General features: G+C 38.9%; 2 protein-coding genes and 1 non-coding gene across 9 annotated transcripts; 1 reads left to right on the top strand and 2 right to left on the bottom strand.

Moving 5' to 3' along the window:
* Positions 1 to 8,278: 8,278 nt before the first annotated feature.
* On the top strand, positions 8,279 to 10,070 carry LOC137741685 (uncharacterized). Its single transcript, XM_068481387.2, has 3 exons — positions 8,279 to 8,623; positions 8,981 to 9,217; positions 9,749 to 10,070. Exons 1-3 carry the CDS (start codon positions 8,402 to 8,404, stop codon positions 9,788 to 9,790), a joined length of 501 nt encoding a protein of 166 aa, XP_068337488.2. The 5' UTR covers positions 8,279 to 8,401; the 3' UTR covers positions 9,791 to 10,070.
* TRNAG-UCC (transfer RNA glycine (anticodon UCC)) lies at positions 8,855 to 8,926 on the bottom strand. The gene has a single exon. It is a non-coding gene; the product is annotated as a tRNA-Gly (tRNA).
* A 13-nt stretch (positions 10,071 to 10,083) lies between the features above and the next one.
* LOC137741684 (DExH-box ATP-dependent RNA helicase DExH11) lies at positions 10,084 to 21,612 on the bottom strand. Of its 7 annotated transcripts, none has more exons than XR_015952934.1 (24): positions 21,277 to 21,558; positions 20,671 to 20,928; positions 20,175 to 20,435; positions 20,021 to 20,089; positions 19,757 to 19,841; positions 19,076 to 19,254; positions 18,843 to 18,950; positions 17,922 to 18,023; positions 17,631 to 17,831; positions 17,373 to 17,483; positions 16,740 to 16,807; positions 16,144 to 16,531; positions 15,529 to 15,684; positions 15,339 to 15,449; positions 15,051 to 15,104; positions 14,128 to 14,385; positions 13,371 to 13,480; positions 12,935 to 13,088; positions 12,151 to 12,610; positions 11,528 to 11,742; positions 11,186 to 11,438; positions 10,666 to 10,792; positions 10,361 to 10,591; positions 10,084 to 10,181 (listed from the first exon to the last, which is right to left on the bottom strand). XR_015952934.1 is itself a non-coding variant. In XM_088679023.1 (24 exons), exons 1-23 carry the CDS (start codon positions 21,409 to 21,411, stop codon positions 10,379 to 10,381), a joined length of 4,053 nt encoding a protein of 1,350 aa, XP_088535149.1. In that variant the 5' UTR covers positions 21,412 to 21,612; the 3' UTR covers positions 10,084 to 10,181; positions 10,361 to 10,378. The 7 variants fall into 7 exon arrangements, 5 of the variants coding, with proteins under 5 accessions (XP_088535149.1, XP_068337484.2, XP_068337486.2 ...); XM_088679023.1 differs by having other exon boundaries at positions 11,186 to 11,424; positions 19,757 to 19,832; positions 21,277 to 21,612; XM_068481383.2 differs by having other exon boundaries at positions 11,186 to 11,424.
* Between the last annotated feature and the right edge of the window lie 258 nt (positions 21,613 to 21,870).

The raw sequence follows: 21,870 nt of genomic DNA, 5'->3' as shown, positions 1-21,870 counted from the left end.
CACTGCTAAGTTCAAGATTGTATTAGTTGTTAAATGAGTTTGATTTTTAAGACAATTTTAGCTGGTAGATTAAATGAAACTCGCCTAATAATACATAACGAAAATGATTAATGCATGCCATTTTCTCCTCTTGCACAACTGCATTTTTTTTAGGAAAACTAATGAAAAGGAATTTAAAACTTTGAGTTTTAAAGATAAGGACAAAATAAATGGTAAAGTGAATAGTACTAATATTGACTTTTTAGTGTAAAAATGTGATTTTTCGTTAAAGTGAACAGTACTGTGGGTTTTTCGTTAAAACTCTTTTTTTTTTTTTTTTTCTTCTAGCTTTTGGTTTAAATAAACCAAAAAGGAATCAAATGACACTTTGAAATGCAGCACAAAAGTTCTCAAGTCTCTCCTTGCATCACTAAGAGAAAATTTTAGCTATGTTGCTCGATAAATTTCAATTTAGTTTGGAGCCCTCCTAAGCTTATAAAATGGCTAATTTCTCACTTATGGTCAAATTTTCAGTCGTTCGTGGCACATTTGCCAATACAAAATCTAGAAAAATAATGTGACATATTTGATTGGAAGACAATTTGAAAGAAGATTAAAGCATCTCCAATGGAGACCCTAAATGGAGTTCCTATAACCGTATAGTCCTTAAATATAGGGACAAATGATTTTCAATGTGCCGGAATTGAAGTTCTCAAAGTATATGAATACATAGAAACTCGCCGGATACCTCATAAGAATTTTCAAATATAAGGACTACATAAATGGACTCAAATAGTGGACTCCATATTAATTTTAAGTGGGAATGGTGCTGCTCTTTATGTTTTTTTTCCTTGTTTTTTGAACCTATACCTGTAAACTGGTTGGGTTTATCGGGTTTAGGTCAGGTTAAATCCAACATGTTAAGCGAACAGGTCACTCGAACCCGACCCATTAAGCTAACGGATCACCTGTTTCACCGGTTAACATTCTTTTTTTTTTTTTGGCAGTCCAATACAATTACACATATTAACAGCAAGGATGTATAAAAGGGTGCTAATAATGAAAAAGGGACTTGGATATATAGTAAACAAACAAGGAGCTACGACTTGGATTTCTCCTCCGTTTGGTTCTGGAACTCTTTCTTAAGGTGGAGAGGTCGAGGGTGAGTTCGTGGAAGCTGTTTGCTAGATACTCGGTCTGGAGGATGAGCCACATCCGGCTGCTGTTGGAGGAGTCTTCAAGACGGGTTTGGATCCTCTGGAGCAGAGGATGGCAAAGTGGGAGAAGACGGCGGTAGAGCTGCGAATGATGTCTTCAAAGAGGATGGATACAGACTGAGGGATGAGATTTCTCGGGAGAGATGATGGAAGGAGCGGAGGAGGGTCTGGTTGGAGAGCTTGGGCAATATGAAGGCCCCTGCTGAGGGCCTGCATTCTTGTGGCGGAAATGCTTATGGAGATATTGCCATGAACTGTTAGACAAATAAGGAATATGGTTGGAGTCATTGTGTAATTGTATATAATATTATTATTGGAAGAATAAGCCGTCCTACAGCCGTCAAGCCGTCCTACAGCCGTCCTACCTTGTCCTACCTACACACTAGGACGGCTACCTTGTCCTCTACAGCCGTCCTACCTTGTCCTACCTACACACTTGTATCATGTATATATATCATTGTAATCTTGTAGAGAAACATAATGAGAAAAAAAGCATTCTCTTCCATTTCTCTTCCATTTTTCCACATTCATGTATCAATAACAAATATATTTTTTAGCCTACATACCTTTTTTCTACATGGTATACAGAGCAGGTTTATAACCCTAGCCCTAATTTTTTTTTTCGGCAGCTTTCTCTGCCGTTCCCATGGCTGACTCTTCTTCTTCCGATGGTGTTTTTTCCCTTCATCATTCCGACCACCCGAATCTTGTCCTTGTATCCAAGAAGTTGAATGGTGATAACTACACATCCTGGGCCCGTGGCATGCAGCTTTCCTTGAGTGCCAAGAATAAACTTGGTTTCATCACTGGCGATATCCAAGAACCTTCTTCCTCCGACAACCCTGATGCTCACGCGGCTTGGCGTCGTTGCAATGACATGATTCTCTCTTGGCTTCTGCATTCCTTAGAACCTGACCTTCAAGAATCTGTGCTTTTTTCCACCTCTGTCCAAGCTGTATGGGATGATCTTCGCGAACGCTTCTCTCAGAGTAATGCTCCACGCATCTTCCAACTCAACCGGGAACTTGCTACAATTTCTCAAGGTTCTTCTTCTATCTCCGCCTATTTTACTCGCCTGAAAGCTCTCTGGGATGAGCTTGCTTCCTATAATGATGGCTGCACGTGCTCTTGCAATGCCAAGCATGACCGTCAACAACTCATGCAATTTTTAATGGACCTCAACGAATCCTTTGCTGCTATTCGTGACCAGATTCTTTTAATGAATCCCCTTCCCACTGTTCGTCAGGCCTGTTCCTCGGTGTCTCAAGCTAAAAAACAACGCTCCCTGGGCGTCCTCCGCTCTGTCGATCAACCTGCTGTCATGGCTGTTCGTGGCCCGTCCCGTCCCTCCTCTGCTCGTCCTCCCCTCCACTGCACCTACTGCAATTTTGATTATCATACCCGAGACACCTGCCATAAACTTCATGGCTATCCCGTTGACCATCCCCTCCATGGCCAACCGTGGCGACCACCGCGCCGTGCCACTGCTTCCAGTTCTTCCCGCAGCCATGCACCTTCCAGTCCTCCCCGGCAGCCACGGTTTTCTGCTTCCCGGCCCCATAATTTCACCCAGGCCCATCACGTGCAAGGCACCCAGGCCCCCGCCTCCTCTTCTACTCCAGCGACTCACCAAGTGCACGGGGCCCAGCCCACTTTGCATGACTTGCAGCTTGCCATGCCTGACTTCTCTGCCGAGCAACACTCCCGTGTTCTAGCTGCTCTACGTGACACCACCACCCCTCCTCAGGCCAATGCCGTGCTCACTACTGATTTTGCCCAAGGTTTGTTACCTGTCACCTCTCGTCATGGTCAATGGATTCTTAACAGTGGTGCTACGGATCATATTACTTCTTCCGCTTCATGTTTGGTTAATCGTTCTCCTTCACATTTGCCGCCTGTTTCTTTGCCTAGTGGTGCTTCCGCTCCCATTACTTTTACCGGCACTCTTCCTTTAAATTCATCAGTTACTTTGAAGGATGTTTTATATGTCCCTAATTTCCGAGTGGACCTTTTATCGGTTGGTAAACTTACAGATGGATTATCGTGTTCCATAACCTTCTTTCCTTCTTGGTGTGTTTTGCAGGACTTGGTTTCGAAGGCGATGATTGGTGTGGGTAAGCGACGTGGCGATCTGTATTACCTTGTGGCCCTTACCTCTTCTCTCCCCACCCGTCAACCTCTCTGCAACATCATTACCATCCCCTCCTCCCTCTGGCATAGGCGTCTAGGTCACCCATCCTCCACTCGTTTGCAAGCTTTAGCATCTAGCTCTCTTAATTGTACTTTTGATTCTAGTCATATTTGTGATGTTTGTCCGTTGGCAAAACAAACTCGTCAACCTTTTCTTTTGAGTTCAATTTCATCAACTTTCCCTTTTGCTTTAATTCATTGTGATATTTGGGGCCCGAATCGTCAATCTTCTCTTTCTGGTGCTCATTATTTCTTAACCATTGTGGATGATTTTTCTCGCTTTACGTGAGTCTTCCTCATGAAACATAAATCTGACACTCAACAATTAATTAAGGATTTTTTTGCTTATGTCACTACCCAATTCCGCACTACCATCCAATGCATTCGTACTGACAATGGTGGTGAATTTTTATCTCTTCGTAGTTTTTTCTTTGATCATGGGGTGCTTTTACAAACTTCTTGTGTTTATACCCCCCAACAAAATGGCGTTGTTGAAAGAAAACATCGTCATCTTCTTGAAACCGCTCGCGCCCTTCGTTTTCAATCCCATCTTCCTATCAAGTTTTGGGGGGAATGTGTTCTTACTGCTACTTATCTCATCAATCGTCTCCCTACCCGTCTTCTCCATCATAAATCCCCATTTGAGGTTCTCTTTTCAAAAACCCCATCTTATGACCACTTTCGCGTCTTTGGTTGTCTGGCATATGCCACCTCTGTCACTCCCACCACCAAATTTTCCCCTCGGGCTCATCGTTGCATTTTTCTCGGTTATCCTCATGGACAAAAGACCTATACCCTTTACGATCTCGACAATCACCGCATTTTCACTAGTCGAGACGTCATCTTTCACGAAACTATTTTCCCTTATGCCGTTTCTCACCCTCATATCCCATCCTCTTCGCCTACCCTACCCATCCCACCTCCTCTGGACTCTACATATAACCCACCCCTTCCTGCCCCGACGCCTCACCCTCCTCCACCTTCCTCCCCTTCCATGCCTCCCACAGATTCCCTTACTGCCCCATTACCCGTTCCTCCCCATGCCCCTGCCCTCTCGGCATCCCCTCCTTCCCCCCCCCCCCCCCCGCTACTTTCTTACCTTTCACCCTTTTACCCATGGACATCCCTACCCCCCCCCCCCCACTACCTACCAATCCTCCCCTTCCCCGCACGTCTTCCCGTGCCCATAAACCTCCATCCTATTTAAAAGACTACGTTTGCTCGCAGGTGATTCTGCCATCCCACCCATCTTCGACTTCGCAACCCGGTTCTACACAAGGTACGCGATATCCACTTTGTAATTTTCTCTCTTATCACCGTTACTCTCCCAGGCATTTTTCTTACATTAACTCTGTCAGTCGGACTGTGGAGCCTTCCTCCTTTGCCGAGGCTGCCACTGACCCCAATTGGCAACGTGCTATGACTGAGGAGCTTCAAGCTTTACATGCTAATGGTACTTGGACTTTAACTTCCTTGCCCCCTGGCAACATTCTCATTGGTTGTAAGTGGGTGTACAAACTCAAGCACAATTCCGACGGCTCTATTGACCGCTACAAAGCTCGTTTGGTTGCTAAAGGCTTCACTCAGGCTGAAGGTATTGATTATCATGACACTTTTTCTCCTACTGCTAAGATGATTACGATGTGTTGTCTTCTTGCTCTTGCTGCTAGTCAGTCTTGGTCTCTTCATCAACTTGATGTTAATAATGCTTTCTTACATGGTGACTTACATGAAGAAATCTATATGTCTCCTCCTCCTGGTCTTCGGCGACAGGGGGAGAATCTTGTGTGTCGCCTTCACAAGTCACTTTATGGTCTTAAGCAGGCTTCTCGCCAATGGTTTGCCAAATTCACTAGTGCCATCATTTCTGCCGGTTTTCAACAATCCAAAGCTGACTATTCATTGTTCACTAAAAAGTCTGGTATTTCTTTCACAGCTTTGCTCATTTATGTGGATGATATTGTGATTACAGGCAATGATGCTAGTGCCATTAATTCTCTGAAGTCTTTTCTCCGTGATCATTTTCGGATAAAAGACCTTGGTGATTTAAAATATTTTTTGGGTATTGAGGTTTCTCGTTCCAAACAAGGGATTTATATTTCTCAACGCAAGTATGCATTAGAGATTCTCAAGGACTATGGTTTTTTGGGAGCACGACCCATTGCTTTTCCTATGGATGACACAAAATTATCTGATAAAGGAGAACTTCTCAAGGATCCTGAAAAGTATCGACGATTAGTAGGTCGGTTAATATATCTCACTATCACTCGGTCGGATATCACCTATTCTGTGCATGTTCTAAGCCGTTTTATGCACGAGCCAAGGATATCTCATATGGATGCTGCGCTTCGTATTGTTCGTTATTTGAAGGCTACTCCAGGTCAAGGTTTATTATTTCGTTCTGACAACCAGACCAAGTTAACTGCGTTTTGTGATTCTGATTGGGCAAGTTGCCCTATCACTCGCCGTTCGACTACTGGGTATTGTGTATTCTTGGGCGGTTCTTTGATTTCTTGGCGGACGAAACGACAGAAAACCGTTTCGCTCTCTTCAGCAGAGGCAGAATATAGGGCCATGGCAGGTGCTTGTTGCGAGATAGTTTGGCTTCGTTTTTTGTTGAAGGATTTGAACATTCCTTTGGATGGTCCTTCCATTTTATTTTGTGATAATCAAGCAGCGTTACATATAGCTGTCAATCCTGTTTTTCATGAACGAACTCGTCACATTGAGATGGATTGTCACTTTATACGAGATAAGATTGTAGATGGCACAATAGAGACCAAGCATGTGGGTACGGCACAACAGTTGGCAGACTTGTTTACCAAACCTCTTGGGAAAGAAAAGTTTTCGGGTATGTTACGCAAGTTGGGAGTTCTTGACATCCATTCTCCAACTTGAGGGGGAGTGTTAGACAAATAAGGAATATGGTTGGAGTCCTTGTGTAATTGTATATAATATTATTATTGGAAGAATAAGCCGTCCTACAGCCGTCCTACCTTGTCCTACCTACACACTTGTATCATGTATATATATCATTGTAATCTTGTAGAGAAACATAATGAGAAAAAAAGCATTCTCTTCCATTTCTCTTCCATTTTTCCACATTCATGTATCAATAACAAATATATTTTTTAGCCTACATACATTTTTCTACATGAACTAATCAAATGAATGAATCAATGAAGCAGTAGATTATTTATCGATGATGAAAAAAAAGATAGGAAAATAGGAAAAAGATAAGGTGTGGTTATAATTTATAATGGGTGCTAACGGGTCTGACAAATTGACCCAAAATGACCTATTATTTAACGGGTTCACCCTTTAGCGACCTGACCTGTTAAGCATCCACCAAAATACTAATATTAACGGGTTAGGTCTAAAATGCCAGTTCTATTCGAACCCGCCCAAGTGGGGCAACTTCTCATTTGCCTTTTTTTTTTTTTTTTTTTTTTTTTTTAATTCTTGAAAAATCAATGGTTACAATATTTCAATGAAATGAATAATAACTTTTTAATATTTTAGTCCCTATATTTAGGGATTATACTATAAGGAATTTTCATTGTAGACAATATTCTTTTAGGGACTTGAATATTCCTCTAAAACTCCTAAATAAGTCCTAAAAAATGGTGGTAGGACTCCCATTGGAGATGCTAAAGTTTCCCCCCTCTAGCTAAATTTATTAGTGATTAATAGTGAGTGCTAGTATGCCCATTTAGTGGCGGAGCCAATATAAGGGTATTAGTTGCTCATGACTCCGATAACTTCATAACCTTAATGTGTATTATTTGTGTATTTGTATACGACTCCTGTACACAAATACAACAAACTGAAAAATTGAGTCAAAATACTAAATTTCAAACTGCTGCTTCTTTTGTGCAACCCCCTCTGTACAGTTACTTGTTAATTTTCTTCTTATTTCCTTTGTCGTTCTTCTTCTATTTCTTCTGTGCGACATTATGGTGCACAACAAGTGTTCAATAAAAAAACCTCACTCAATAGTCCTAAATAAAAATAGACAAAATGCAACATAACTTGGCGGATACTCACCATAAGTTCCATGAAATAATCCAATAAAGTTTTTTTTGCCCAAAATTATGACCCCCTTATTATTAAGTTATGGTTCTGCCGGTGTGCCTATTTACTCGTCGTACTTTTTTACTCATCTTATATTGATTTGTCATTTATCTTTTTCGTATGGGATCGGTGGGCATCACAACACTCTAATTTTTAAGCTAAAACCAAATGCATATCTTCTTTTTTCTCTTTCCCAACTAATTTTTGTAGGACTCATAACTTCAGTTATAAAGCACTTTCAGATTCATGATAGAAGTTTAAACCTCTCATTTCTCAGTAAATTTAAGAGTGTGTGTGCGACAAATGTCGTTGAGTTGCAAGAATTCTTGCATTCATCTTGGCAATTTAAAGACTTAGATTGACTCACATTATCCTTGCACCATAAAACTTGTTCAAAGTATGCATAAAAATTGGGAGCGGATATCTCTTGAGCTTTTGAGAGATTTTTCAGTGTATCCGAAAAACAGGTGATACACCATATGTAATTATACCATTGGAGGTACACTAAAAAATAAAAATAAAAACAAAAACTTTCCACTAGTTATGTGATAACATGTGGTATATCGTATCATATTCTGGACATACCGAAAAATCTCCCTTAAACCTCCCCCAAGAAGTGACATAAAAGATCTAATGATCTAAGTTAAAGACAACGGGACCTCAAATGCTCAAAATCTAGAAGAAAAAAATAGAAAATCCAACTTGAACTGTCACCTAACAATGCCAAGTAAGCAAAGGACAAATAGATAAGATCACTGAGATATTTCCCATCCTAGAAGTTGGATACTTTTGGGTCCAAAAATTTCCCACCACAATTTCTTCAAGTCACCAAGATAATTAGGTAAGCAAAAATATCTCCCTCTTTAATATAAAACCCAATTAAACAGAAAGAAAAGTTTGTAGGAAAATACAGAAGAGATTAGAGAAGAAGAAGAAGAAAAATGGAGTGCTGTGGGAGGCCAAACAGGAGTGACGCTCATTTGTCGAGAGAGGAAGAGGCAGAGATCGAGTCCAAGACGAGAGAGTACTTCGATGGAGTGACTCCCAAGCATCACTCCAAACCTCAACGCAGTGAGTATTCATCAAAGTATGTGGACGATTTGAAAAATAATGACGAAATTCCCGAACTTGTTGAGTTCCACCGTCTCGAAAGCGATTCTCAGGTTGGTTTTGCAATGAACTTTTGAGTTCATTAACTGTTACAATTTAACGATAATCATTTAGCACCATACCTTTTTTCTCGCAATTAGTTCGTAAGATGCATGCGTAAAGTCACTTAAGAGCTACTTATGTCAAAACGAAGCTATATTTTTGCAATAATTTTGTTTAGACAAACAAAACTAGTACATTACCTAATACAAGATTACGGCAAAAAAAAAAGAAAGATAGTGAAATGCGTTTGCCGGGAGTCGAACCCGGGTCTATTGCTTGGAAGGCAATTATCCTAACCGTTGGACTACAAACGCTTGCTTGTTGAATTCATTTTCTTTCTGGTAATAAATTAGTTTTTGTTTGAGCAGAAGATAGCGGTGAACGGAAGTGAGGTTGGTGAGGAGTTTGTGGAGACAGACTACTACAAGGACCTGAACGATACTGACAAGCAGCACCACACCACGGGAACTGGGTTCATCAAAATGCCCAACAAAAGCGACAACCGCTACAGTTTGGCACCGGATTCCGACACCGACGTCCATGCCTCTGGCCAGTGCAACCCAGCAACTAATGACTGGATCCCAGATGCTTCTGCTGCCAATACAGTATATTCAATTTAACCCCCTGCTCGTTTTTACCAATGAACTGTTATTAGCACTCAGAATAAGTCCGTCACTCGTTATTTGTTTTATGATAATGAAAATGTGTACTTGTATATGAAAGAGTGCAAAATGACTTTTTCTTAAGCGCAGATAACAGTTAGGGCTAGTTTGGTATTGCTGTGCTTTGAAAAAAAGCTGTTTCTGCTGTGCTGTGAAATAAAGTGTTTGGTAAACTTTTTTGTAAAAGTGCTTTTGAAAAAAAAAAAAAAAAGCAGTATTATAATGTTTGATAAACTTTTATGTAAAACAGATGTGAAAAAAAAACTGATTTTTCAAAATTAGGTTTTGCAACTTTATGTTTTTGACTTTTTTTCACCCAAAACTGTGAAAAAAAAAGCTGAAGCTGAATGTTTACCAAACATAAAAAAGCTTCAAGTTTTTTTTATAACCACTTTTTTCAGAATTATCTTCGTACCAAACTCAATTTGATTTGTTGGTGGTCTAACTCAATCGTGTGTTTGCTTTTTGTTCCAGGTGGCTTTTGATACAGGCAAGCCAAGGAGAAGTGACAATTAGGATGGATGGGACTGGGAGTGTGTTAATGTTGCAGATTTTAAGTCTGTATGATAATATTATTGTGATTTTGCAATTTGGGGTTTTCACTTTTCAGTGTTGCCAATAAGTACATCACTATTTCTCATTCATTGGTATTATGCTCCTTCTATGGAGGAAGTTCAATGTTTGTTTTCAACTTATGAGCAAAACAAATGTTCGTGAATGTGGGTTAGGCCAAGTGATCAGGGTATGTGCCCGCCTACTTACAGGCGTGTCTGAATAAATAAAGTTCGTTCCAAAACGGCACAGAAACATTTAGCACAAGCAAAACAAAGAAAATCTCACTTGTTAACTCCCTGTCTGAACTAAAATTGCACATTGATGTCCTGCTGTAGTTCTACAACATCTGGAACTGTTATCAGAACGAATCAGTTAAGGTATAAAACAAATTCGATGACCGGACATTGAGAACTTTGCGGAAATTGAGATGTGGAACAGGGGGGAATTAATTTACAATTAAACAAACGGTTATGTCTGCTTCTCCAGATCCTCCTATTCAGTACTTAACAGGGATGAAGTGGAGAGGTGTACCTTCAAGTTGAGAAGCAGTTAAACTCCGGTGACGTATAAGCTAGCTGCAAATACAATGTCGCGCTTTATTGCATTTGAAGCTGTTACCATTTTCTTGTACAGAGCAGAATTACCCATAATCGATGCAGCATTTTTGAACTCACGACACGTCTCATCAAGTCTGACAATGGTTCGCACTATCATTCCTTCAGCAACATCTGTAAGTTCACAAATGTCTGCAAACGGAGTGCCCTGCAATAACAAGGGGATGTAAGACCAATCACTCAAAATCATAGGAAGAGTTGATGAAATTCTCAGATAAATACCTTCGCCCACTCATAAACGACTTCAACAAGACCAAACTTGAGATTCTCTCGAGCGTACTCCTCTGGATTTATTTGAAGTTTGAAGTGGGATTGAAGCTGGCCAAGTCTTATTGCTGTATCGTACAACCTGAAATGAATAATTATATAAATTGAGTTTACTCTGGAACGGGAACAAGATTTGTTCTTTTTCTTTGTCATAGTGTGCTGAAACTAGGAGGATAATACAGAAACCAATTTTGATGGAAATTATGGCATGTGCAGCATGATGTAACCAAAGTTTTGATTATCAGCACCCAAGCCAGGACTCCATAAGCATCTCATATCTGATAACAAGTATGTGCTCAGAGACACCGAGAAGTAAAAATTCTATGCCAAATCCGGCCAGACCTACTGGTCGATTGCAGCCTCTAAATGTAAGCATAAAGTAGACTACCCAAATCCTTGTATTAAACACGATATTTAAGCATGCAATTTGGCACAGAGAAGAAAGTTTTGTATGCAGATGATGGGAGTGAATGACCTCTGTTTGGCCTGAGACAGTTTTGGAGTAAGAGAAGGTTCAGAAGTATTCTTCTGCTGAAACACAAAAGCAGACATCAACGCCACCGCTTCTTCTGGTTCCAGGTCATCCAGTTGGTTTTCAAACAAACACTCTGTGGCTATCAACTCCTCCCCAGAGTTCATTTCGCAAGCAACACGGCCTTTTATTTGAACCACAAGATCAGCATCGATACATCCAATTTCCTGCAGAACATCTATCTGAAAATACAAAGCTAAACTACTAAGATGAATCACAAGTGTTAAGACAATTATCACAAGCCACAAGCAACTAAGAAATATCATCCGCATTGTAGAAATGTACCCGGCCTTGAAAGTCTGGCATTTGTTGAAGTGCTTCATCTGACATTTCAAACTTAAGAGCATCGACTTCCTCACTGTGTCTCTTTTTCTCTCTTGCTAACTTACTGTGCTCGTCCAACTTTATACATCCATGGCACTTATTCTTTGCCATCTTTTGCAATAAGTTAGTCCACTTGTAGTATGTTGCCACGAGATTCACATCTGTCAACTTCAGATCTGAACCAGAGTCACCACAATGAAAGTCAGCTTTAAGAGCGAGTTCAGCTTTAACAATTCTTAATTTATCCCAAGTGTTGGGCACATTTTAACAATTAATGAGAACATGCAAGCTATTATATAAGTAGGCTAGAAGGCTTTCTCAACAATTAAATTTTGAACCTAACAAAAACAACTGAACAGAAAGGAGAAAGAAAAGGGGACAAACGAATATCAAATCAAGGAGTGAATTCAAATTTCCAACAGCACAAAAATCAACCAAAGAAGGCATGCATCGCAACTCTATAGTTGCACTGTTGCATTAAGGTGTATATTTATCTGGGATTGAAGGGAATTCTGTAATGATACAACTGCACTTGCCCAGAATCTTATTTCTTATTTGGAATTTGAATTGACAGATAGATCTACCTTTACGTGGATCCAAGGCTGGAGGGTACTTATTTTCATCGGATTTTGTGTCCAACAGCTGTTGAACTGTCTTGGAGTAAGCAGCATTGCTATTGTCTTCAAGAAGCCCAACTTGGTCAATTTTTATCTTGCAATTGCATATGCATAGAAAATCTTTGATGTCGACTCCTTTAACCTCAAAGCTCACCCCAGCAGCAGAACCCTGGTGTGGTAATATTATGTTGATGACACCCTTTCCTTTCCGAGTTTTGACACCAGAACAATAATCTTCATCAAGACCACGTTTAGATTTTGGTGCCACAAAAAACCCTTGTCGAAAGTCCGTGCTTTTGCTATCTTGCAAGTTACCACTACCCAGTGGAGTCTGCGGCGGTGGTTCATGTTTCAGCACCAAAACAATATATTGTTTATTAGTAGCACAAGGTGCTTTCACGACGACTCCAAGCAAGTGGTCCCGCTCCTGTTGGTAAAGCATGATACGGTATCAGCATACCCATAATATTTGGAATTTGAGTTATTTTTTTATAGATATAAATCAGATGCCAGCATAATATCAGTAACCACAAATCACGTAAAGAATCACCAAAAGTCATGCAGGAAAAGAATCATATCTAGCAGTTAGTAACACATATTGCTACAGCATGTTCACTGCATAATAACACTAATCCGAAGAGCAATACTACAATTTGATCCTGAAGGAGGGCAAGGACGGGGAACTTAATATAAAAAAACAAATGGTTTAGGATATGACTGGAATAAATGTGTAACTATGTAAGGGACTCACTGACTGTGATTTCATGACTACCACTCTCCCAGTTGTAAGAAATTGTTGGGCAACAGGAGACTGCATAACTGCCTCCAATATTTCCGTGTTATGATTCTCAGCTTCCGAGTGGATGTCATAATACTCCTCAATAGCTGGTTCACCTTTTATACATCTACATGCAAAGTATCCATGCAACACAAAGGTTTGTATGTGATGAAAGGCAAAAAATAACATCAAAAAATAAATTGCAGTACAGCATCTAATTTGCTCACATTTCATTGATATTAGTATCATAGAGATTCCCACATTACACATCTACTAAACTGATCAACAAGGACAACCCATCGGCCATTGTTTAAAAAAAAATCAATTTTTTTTTTTTATATCATTCATAAATGCTAATATGCTGCTACAAGTATACAAATTAAATTATTATACAAGTCCATAAACTTACTCGATAGTTTTTGTAGCCTGAGCAAGCTTTCGCATCAGAAGTTGCTGCTGTTCTGGTAGTTTCTTCTGAGCATGGAACTCAGCAAAACTTCTTTTCAGCATGTCCTCCACCTGCAGTGACAGTCCCAACCAATATTATTAAAATGGAGTTACTTACACTGCAGAGCTAAAACCTTTACTTACGATATGAAAAGCAGACTTGTATTCTTCATAAACACAGAATAACTTAAAAGGAAAAATCGATGTGAGTTGATAGAAAACCGTGAGACTCCGTTTAACATGCAGAAGCCATTCCTTTATCCAATATACCCAAGATTGTTATATTTTAAGTGCAGACTGAGCTAAAACCTTACGGACTTATGATATGAAAAGAAGACTTGTATTCTCCATAAATAAAGAATTAACTAAATGGAACAATCATTATAACTTTACGAAAAATCAGCTTTTGCTGATAGAATACTGTGAGAATGAGATTAAAATCCATAAGCTATTCCTTCACCCAGTGGGGCCATGATGGGCATTACTTTAAATGCAGCCTGAGCAGCACCTAACGGGTTTTCTTTCCCCTCCTAGTGAGCCTCGTTGAAATATTACTGATTCTGGGCCACTCTATTTACAAGAGGCATATATTGGTTATACCATAAGATGCAGACATTATATTTAGCTCCTAGAATTTGGGATGTTAATTCAATTTTGGTAAAATGCTGATCTGCAATCCTTTTCCCTTCCTTATTTGTATGAAAGAAGTAACTAGGTACCTTCAGTTCCTCAACACGAAGGAGATGCAGGATCATAATATAGGTAAGCCGAAACTGAGATTCAAGCCTGGTTGCACTTCCAACTATGACATGCTTCAAATCACTCTCTCCTAGGATTTCATCACGGCACATTACAATAACTGTACCAATTTTATCAAGTCCTCTTCTGCCAGCACGCCCTGCCATTTGAGTGTATTCTCCTGGAAGTAATTGTCTAAATTCCTTGCCATCAAATTTCCTTAATGTATCAAAAACAACCTGCAAAACCCTTAAAGAATGTTAGAATGCAACCAACACAGAGCAAACGTGTATAAAGATGCCCAGTCGGTTGTCACTAAGCCACTTGTAAATTTACAAGATATTCTATTGGCAAATCAGAAATGTTTGTCAAAATTGAAGTTTCATCAATACAAACAAACCACAACTAGTATAGGACATGAAGTGGCTCTGCAGAAAATTATACTCTAGTTAGGTGTCAGAGACTATGTTCTTTCTTGTTTTAATGAAATACTGATTAATGGAACATAAAAGTATAGAACTCAAGTATGAAATCAAAACCATCAAGCGAATCAGTTTAATGTTGGAATTGAATTAACGAGACTTCTACATGACCACGTTATAAGATGTCAAAGTAGAAGATCTTACAGGAGTAGCCTCAAATGATGGAAATACTTAGTTCAGTCAACAGATTTGCAAACATTTGTGCCAACAGGACTATTTCTAAACTTGTACGACTATTTCTTTGAAGTTTTTTCAGATTGATTGATGTTAATCAATTCAAAATTAAAAAGTAGAAAACCAATTCAACAAAAGAATTCGGATACATAGAATATGCGCCAAAGGACAAAATAACATTTTTTTTTTTTTATATTTGTAGCAGAATTATCCTTCCCATTTTGAGAAAACTGCATAACACAACTCACCGTTCTAGCTGGTGCATTAACCCCCATTGCAAATGTCTCTGTTGAGAACAAAACCTACAACAACAGAGATAAGCAGTAAAACATTATAGATAAAAAATGAGCGTAACTCAATCAAATGCGATAACAACAATGGTGAAACCTGAACTCTAATGGTCATTATTAACACACATATACAACTATTTGCAATATTTTTGTTAACCACTAAAGATCATCAAAGGTACCTGGTGTATCATTTTGAAAATCGAAATACGAATGTCACAACACAGAAATAATACAGAAGTGAAATACCTTGATCACTCCACGACAAAAAAGCATTTCCACAACTTCCTTAACAATTGGAAGCAGTCCAGCATGATGGACACCAATCCCTCTATGAAGAAGGCTTTGAACTCTGACAACCTGAATATCAAGTCATATTATGTCAAGCCTCAAGGTTTTTCTGGTTAAGTATAAAGAAATATTTAGCGTGCAACCGAACCTGTGGTAAAGTCCTATCAGATCCCTTTAGCCGCGAAAATGCTTTGTCACAGAAAACACGAATCTCACTTTTCTCAGAACTACTTGTAAGGTCAGTCCCATACATACTATCAACTGACTTATCACAGCGATTCTTTGAGAAACAAAATACCACCACCTAGGCAGACATTGAAACCAAGATTACATAATTATAACTACTACAAGAGAAGGTAACGCTAAGTTACTAACACAGGCTTAACAAGAATAACGCAACAACTCTCTGGTTCCTACATATTGGGTGGAAATTCCAATCTCGCCATGGACTATTGACAATACTTTCGTATAAGCTACAGCTGAAAAAAATGGAAGGAATCAATGTTTTTTTCCCCTGTTAAATATGAAACTAATGCAGAAAACACATTTCGCGGTGCTTTCCTCTTGTTTTTCTAAAACTACTCTACTTCAGTAGAAAAAACTAATTTTTATTTTTTGAGTTTTCCACTTATATTTTATTTAATAGGAGGAAAAAAAACTACACAATCCTTGCGGGTGGTAGTTGTATTCTTTCCATGAATGACTAGAATCAAATGAATTGAAAGCAACAGGCATGCGCCATAGGGATTATATTCGAACATACAGGTAATAGTGACATCTTTGAGAGCTTGTTAATAAGTGACAACCACAAAGAAACATCTGATCTTCTTAAACCCCAACTGTTCATGCCATTTTTGTTTTGATTTTCTCCTCTCGTTCGGGAGAAATTCCCTGAATTTTGGGGACCAGATTGCTTCTTCTGTTTTCCGCCCCAGTTTGAACTTTGTTTTTGAGATCGAGTCCCATCATGAGAAGCTGAAGCTGGTGCCTGTGATCCACTACCACCAGTGGCAGAACTCATATTCTTTTTCTTAAATGCATCTTTTGCAGCTTCGAACCCCTTGGGAATAAAGCTTTCACTTTCACATATTTTGTAAAGTTCTCCGGAGTAAAATAGACAGTGCTCCAATGGGACTGGTCTTTTTGTAGTCCTGATATCAGAATTATACTCTCAAATATGAAAATCGTGTAAATAAGTTGACAACAATGCAATTCAAATTTCCTTTGAGCCACATCCTTATATAAATAGTTTGAACAACAAGACAAAAACAGATCAAGAGAGTTTCAAATAATTTGAACTGTCACAAAATAACCAAAATAACATAAATAAATCCATATGCCACAAAGATTCATGCTTACCCGGTAACACGGATTTGCTTTTGCTTTGTCCGTCCAATCCAGTCAGCAAACTCGACTTTGTTTGGTACCTACGAGTTCATAATTAATACGTAATGCAATGCATCTTGTGCTGCAAACAAAAATAATAAAACAGGGGCAGGGGAAAATAAAGACCAACTGTCCACATATCAAATTCCAAATATATTTACTGAAGCTGAGAATTTAGCTTAAGAGCAACAACAGTTATTCCAAAGTTTTGATAATAGGCACTCCTAAGATGTATACAAGGGAGTAGGCACCACGGTAAGGTAAACAAGCAAATCCACTTGCTACCCAGGTTACAATAATAGGTACGTTCTTCCAACCATAGCATTTATTATCAATCAAATTATTTGGTCTAAATCATCTGATCCTAATATATTCTAGTAGTACAAAGTAAGAAACAATAACTTTTAAGAAATTCTTTGCTGTATCACCTAAATGCCTAATCAATAATTTATTCTGTCAAATAAAAGACTATAGTGATCAACAAACTTAAACCCTTATACTTTTCTTTTATAGATAATCATACTTCATATTTGCATATTTCATTCATGATATTTGCATATTTCATTCATGTTGAGATTGGCAACAGTATCAGGAAAAAGTAAATACCGTAGCTGAAAGGAGGACAATATTGATGTGTCTTGGAAGCATTATAATAACTTCTTCCCAAACAACACCTCTTTCGACATCATTGACGTAGTGCACTTCATCAAAGATAACCTATCTCCCACAGAGATGCAGAAAGAGTAGCAAAAAAATATTTTTGCTTATTAAAAAAAAACTGGGGAAAACAAAATACAAAACTTAACCAACAAAATGGTGGGAAATTACTGTTCAAAAGAATATCACAGAAAATGAGCCTTTTACCCATTCAATATCACGTATTATGTCAGCACCGCGATAAAGCATTGACCTCAATATTTCGGTTGTCATAATGAGACAAGAAGCCTCTGGCCTCAAGCTAACATCACCAGTGAGAAGTCCAACATCAAATTTTCCACACAAATCTCTATATTTTTGGTTGCTGATGGTTTTGATAGGAGCTGTATACACAGCTCTGGTGCAATGCTGCACAAAATTAACATAAGGGTCAGAATCGACAAAGAAACCAAATATATATGATTAAAGAAACAGCGAGCTCATAGATTCAAGGTGTACTTTTGATGCTAAAGCAAATGCATATTCTGCAACAACTGTCTTTCCAGCTGATGTGTGAGCAGCCACAAATACCGAGTCCCCCTTTTCAAGATAATAAATAGCCTGTAAACATCCCAATGCGGAGGAAAGTTTATTTAGGGTATAAAACAGAATTTCAAAGCAATCTTAAGATAATAATGTTAAATAATTTGTAATCTATAACGTGAGAGAAAAGGAGGAAAGTAGATTTAGAAATATGAACGATTTCTATGTGTAATTTTTTTTCGTCCACAAAATCCTACAATTTACTGTCACATGAAAAGTCTGATGACAGTTTCAACATGAGAAGCTGCATTATCATGACATCTAGATTCTGTAAAGAAGAAGATATAAAGTTGTTTGGACTGCCCTCTCTAATGCATATGGTGAAAATATGGATAATATAATTAAGTAGCTACACAACTGTTTAAATTTGATCCTTCTCAATAGCACTACAAGTATAACTCACCCAACAATATACCTATATCTAGCCCTGTTCTCTACATGACAACAATGTACAACGCACTTAACCATGTTGACTTCATTATGTAGTCAGTAAAATCAATGCCTGTGGGTCATCCGCAACATCCCACTTTTGAAACAGACTGAGAGTGATGTATATGTATAAATCCACTGTTGATCATTTTTTTTTTCATCATTATAATTAAATTGTATTAGCTAAAGGGATATGAGCTCAACTACAAGCCAAGGAAAACCAAGCTTAGTAATTAAATATCAGAATTTTATCTCTCAAAACTAATCATTGAGCAACGATCTACCGCTACCATTTTTACGTGAAACTAATCAATCTATAAATTTTGGTCTAAAAGAATTTTACAAGAAAAAAAATAAATCAGTCTTCTAATGGAAAAATAGCAGAAGAGAGTCTGGATTGACCGATACCTCCTTCTGGAATTTGTCCAATTCAAAAGGAAAATCCATTGCTTTGTTGGGAACAAGATCATGAAAGTTCTGTGCAATATATTCAGTACCTCCACTAATAGCCCAAGCCTGCCAATGGTGAACTAGTTAAAAAATAAAAATATAGCAGTGAGCAAGTTTCAGTTAAAAGCATGAAACATGACATGTGGAAATATTAGAAATTTTCTGTTAACTGTTACTTCACAACTAAATACCACTTTCGGATTTTGTTCATCATCTTCACCAGTTCCATTAGATCTTGACTTTGTTTCTCCTGCCTCAACTGACAAAAGCTCATCCAACAAAGACAATTCAGGCTCACAAGAATCGATGGCAACATCAACCTCCTTTGCTTCATCCTCTGACTTAACAGATTCCGATCCTGACAATTGACCTTTGTGGACGGCATCCACATTAGCCCAAAAATAATGAAAGCAAAACACTTAAGAGACTGCTCACAGAATTGTCCTTTGTTCAAAGTTACCCTGTGAAGTATTTGCAACATAATCCACAACCCTAGTTGATGTTTGATAGGCAGGGGGAATAGAGTTAACTTTTCACTTTATGAATTATTATAGATGCATAGTTTATTAACCCTGCAACTAGTAGAAGCTGAAATCCAATGTGGATACATGATCTTGAAATGTATCACAGTTCTGCATAATCTACTTTCTACACTTAGTTGAGAACAAACATCAAAGCAATCTCAACCTAACAGAGCCAAGTTAACCGGAGCTGATTTGAAAGCAGAAATATTCTAAATCTGGCCTACGACTGCCCTGATTTTATAAGCCTAAGCATCAAGGCCCAGTGAATTAAGTTACAGCTCTTACTCTTAACCCATAAAATTCTAAACATTATAAACAAATTGTATCCAGTTAGCAGTTTATACATACCATCTCCTTCAAATTCAACAACTTCCTCTTCCCAAGCCTTCTTGAACAGGTCATCAAACTGTACAGACAACCCACTCTGCGAATACTAGCAAGACATAAAAATAAAACATTTGTTAACTTAAGATAAGAGACAATTATAATATAGAAAGGATAGAAGTATAAAAAGAATATAGGAGGAACCACTGAGTTTTTAAACTATGACTCAGTAGAGAGAGAGAGAGAGAGAGAGAGAGAGAGAGAGAGAGAGAGAGAAGCAAAACTGACCAGTTTTTCATCTGACGTGCTCTCCATGGAACTTTGATCCTTATATACATTCCACGAGCATGGATAGGCCTTCCAAAAAAGCTATTCCATCAATATTATGTTATGTATAATTTATATTTTTACAACTTTCAATCTAGATGACAATTAAATTAACCTTCAGATCACCAAGGTCCAATCCTTGCTTAAAGCTTGGAGGTACAGCCTGAGGAGAGCCACCAACCAGAAGTTCGCGTACCCATTCGCCATTACAAGCACCATCAGGAACAACTCTTTCTAGAGATTGGGAATCATCCAAGCCTCCTGGACGAAAAGGGCGGTTGTTGATGCTTCCCCGTACAAAATCCTTAGCTGGTCCAGCCAAACGTGGCAATGAACCAGACTCTCGAGCTCCTACTATAAGTTCTGACACATCCACCTAAACCAATATAAAAGCAAACTCTGGGACACACTTAGAAACACAAGGGTAACAAATGTAGCACTAAAACAGTACAAAAAACCCTAAAGAACAAAAATTCCTGGTGATTTAGGTTGTATTCTAATAGCATCTAGAACAATCAATGAATTATATATACCCCCATTGTGCTTTTGACTTCCCACGCTAAGCTAATCGACATGTGTGGGTAAACACAAACACTGGGTGAACCACATACCTGCACAGATTTAGGTTCCCATTCACCTTCAGCCGACCCATTCTTCTGGCGCCGAAATGGCAATTCCCACGTGGGAACCACAACGCAGCGCGGCAGTGATGGCTCCAAGGGAACATCTGCCTTATCAAACCAGTCAAAATCCCACTGCCTCCCAACCTTTTCGGGTGCAAATACTTCGTCATCCAATCTCAGCGACAGATACTTCTCCTCTATATACTCTTTTATCGATCCGGGCGTCTCCCTAGGAAAAGCAGGCGGCTGATACACGCAAAACAACGCATACATTAATATCCGAATTTCGAGTTGCAGCCATGTTTAGCAAATTGAAAATACTCTCCTAGTCTCCAGTTTCCGGAAACAAATTTTGAAACCAATCTTTGGTTGCTTGCCATTGAAGCATTCAAGCTTTCAAACTTACACTCTCCACATTACAATTCAGCTTCCAAATGCACTTATACCAAAACCTAACACGACAATTCGACACTTGAACATAATGGCATCCAATTTATGCAAATTAAGAAGTAAAAGGGAGTGACTTTGAGAAGGCAGACCCTAGAAGAAAACAAAATTGGCAGCGGAATTGCATAGTGGAAGGAGAGAACCGACCAGAATGAAATCAGGAAGAGACTTGACGGGGTCGGAGCTTTCAACGGTGGAGAGGGGCTCAAGCCGGAGGTGGCCACTGTGGCCAGAGAATCCGACCCGGAACGAGAGCCCGTTCGCGGCTTCTATGGGATCCATTTTTTGGGATCCAGGGTTGGAGTGTTTCGGGGGTTAAAAAACCTTTCGAACACTCTTGATTTTTTATTCCGATTCCGAAGGGTCTGATTTTTGGCGGGTTTTGTTTGATGGGCTGTCGAAAGAACTCAAAGAAGTGTCGTCGTTGTCACTTCTTCACTGTCTTTGGTTCAACTATATGTAGAAAATAGTATCTTAGTGAGTAAGAAATCAGAGTTTTAGAGAGAGAGAATTGTTAAACTGTATTTTCAGTTGCATTAAAATTCTGTGTACAATCAGTATTTATACATAAATACCAAAGTTAACTAATTATGCTGACTCAGCACTCCCCTAACTAACATGTAGACTAAGGTACTAATGTGGTGCTTCACACCCTTGATCAGATTGTGAACCTTCATTACTCCTAACACAGACCCTCAAGCCAAAGGTAGAGGAGCGAACTGAAAGCTTGTCAACCAAGGA

This window comes from Pyrus communis, chromosome 11 (assembly GCF_041283825.1).
Source record: "Pyrus communis isolate YQ-2024b chromosome 11, ASM4128382v1, whole genome shotgun sequence".
Lineage (NCBI taxonomy): Eukaryota > Viridiplantae > Streptophyta > Magnoliopsida > Rosales > Rosaceae > Pyrus > Pyrus communis.
This window is presented reverse-complemented; position numbering and strand designations above follow the sequence as displayed.

Excerpts from the sequence above, each read along its gene's own strand:
- LOC137741685 (XM_068481387.2), top strand. The coding sequence starts at position 8,402 with ATGGAGTGCTGTGGGAGGCCAAACAGGAGTGACGCTCATTTGTCGAGA. Across the intron at positions 8,624-8,980 it reads GTCTCGAAAGCGATTCTCAG|AAGATAGCGGTGAACGGAAG; the intron begins GTTGGTTTTGCA and ends TTGTTTGAGCAG. Across the intron at positions 9,218-9,748 it reads ATGCTTCTGCTGCCAATACA|GTGGCTTTTGATACAGGCAA; the intron begins GTATATTCAATT and ends TTTTTGTTCCAG.
- LOC137741684 (XM_068481383.2), bottom strand. The coding sequence starts at position 21,411 with ATGGATCCCATAGAAGCCGCGAACGGGCTCTCGTTCCGGGTCGGATTC. Across the intron at positions 20,929-21,276 it reads CTCTTCCTGATTTCATTCTG|CCGCCTGCTTTTCCTAGGGA; the intron begins GTCGGTTCTCTC and ends TGCGTGTATCAG. Across the intron at positions 12,611-12,934 it reads TAGTCATGAAATCACAGTCA|GAGCGGGACCACTTGCTTGG; the intron begins GTGAGTCCCTTA and ends CTTTACCAACAG.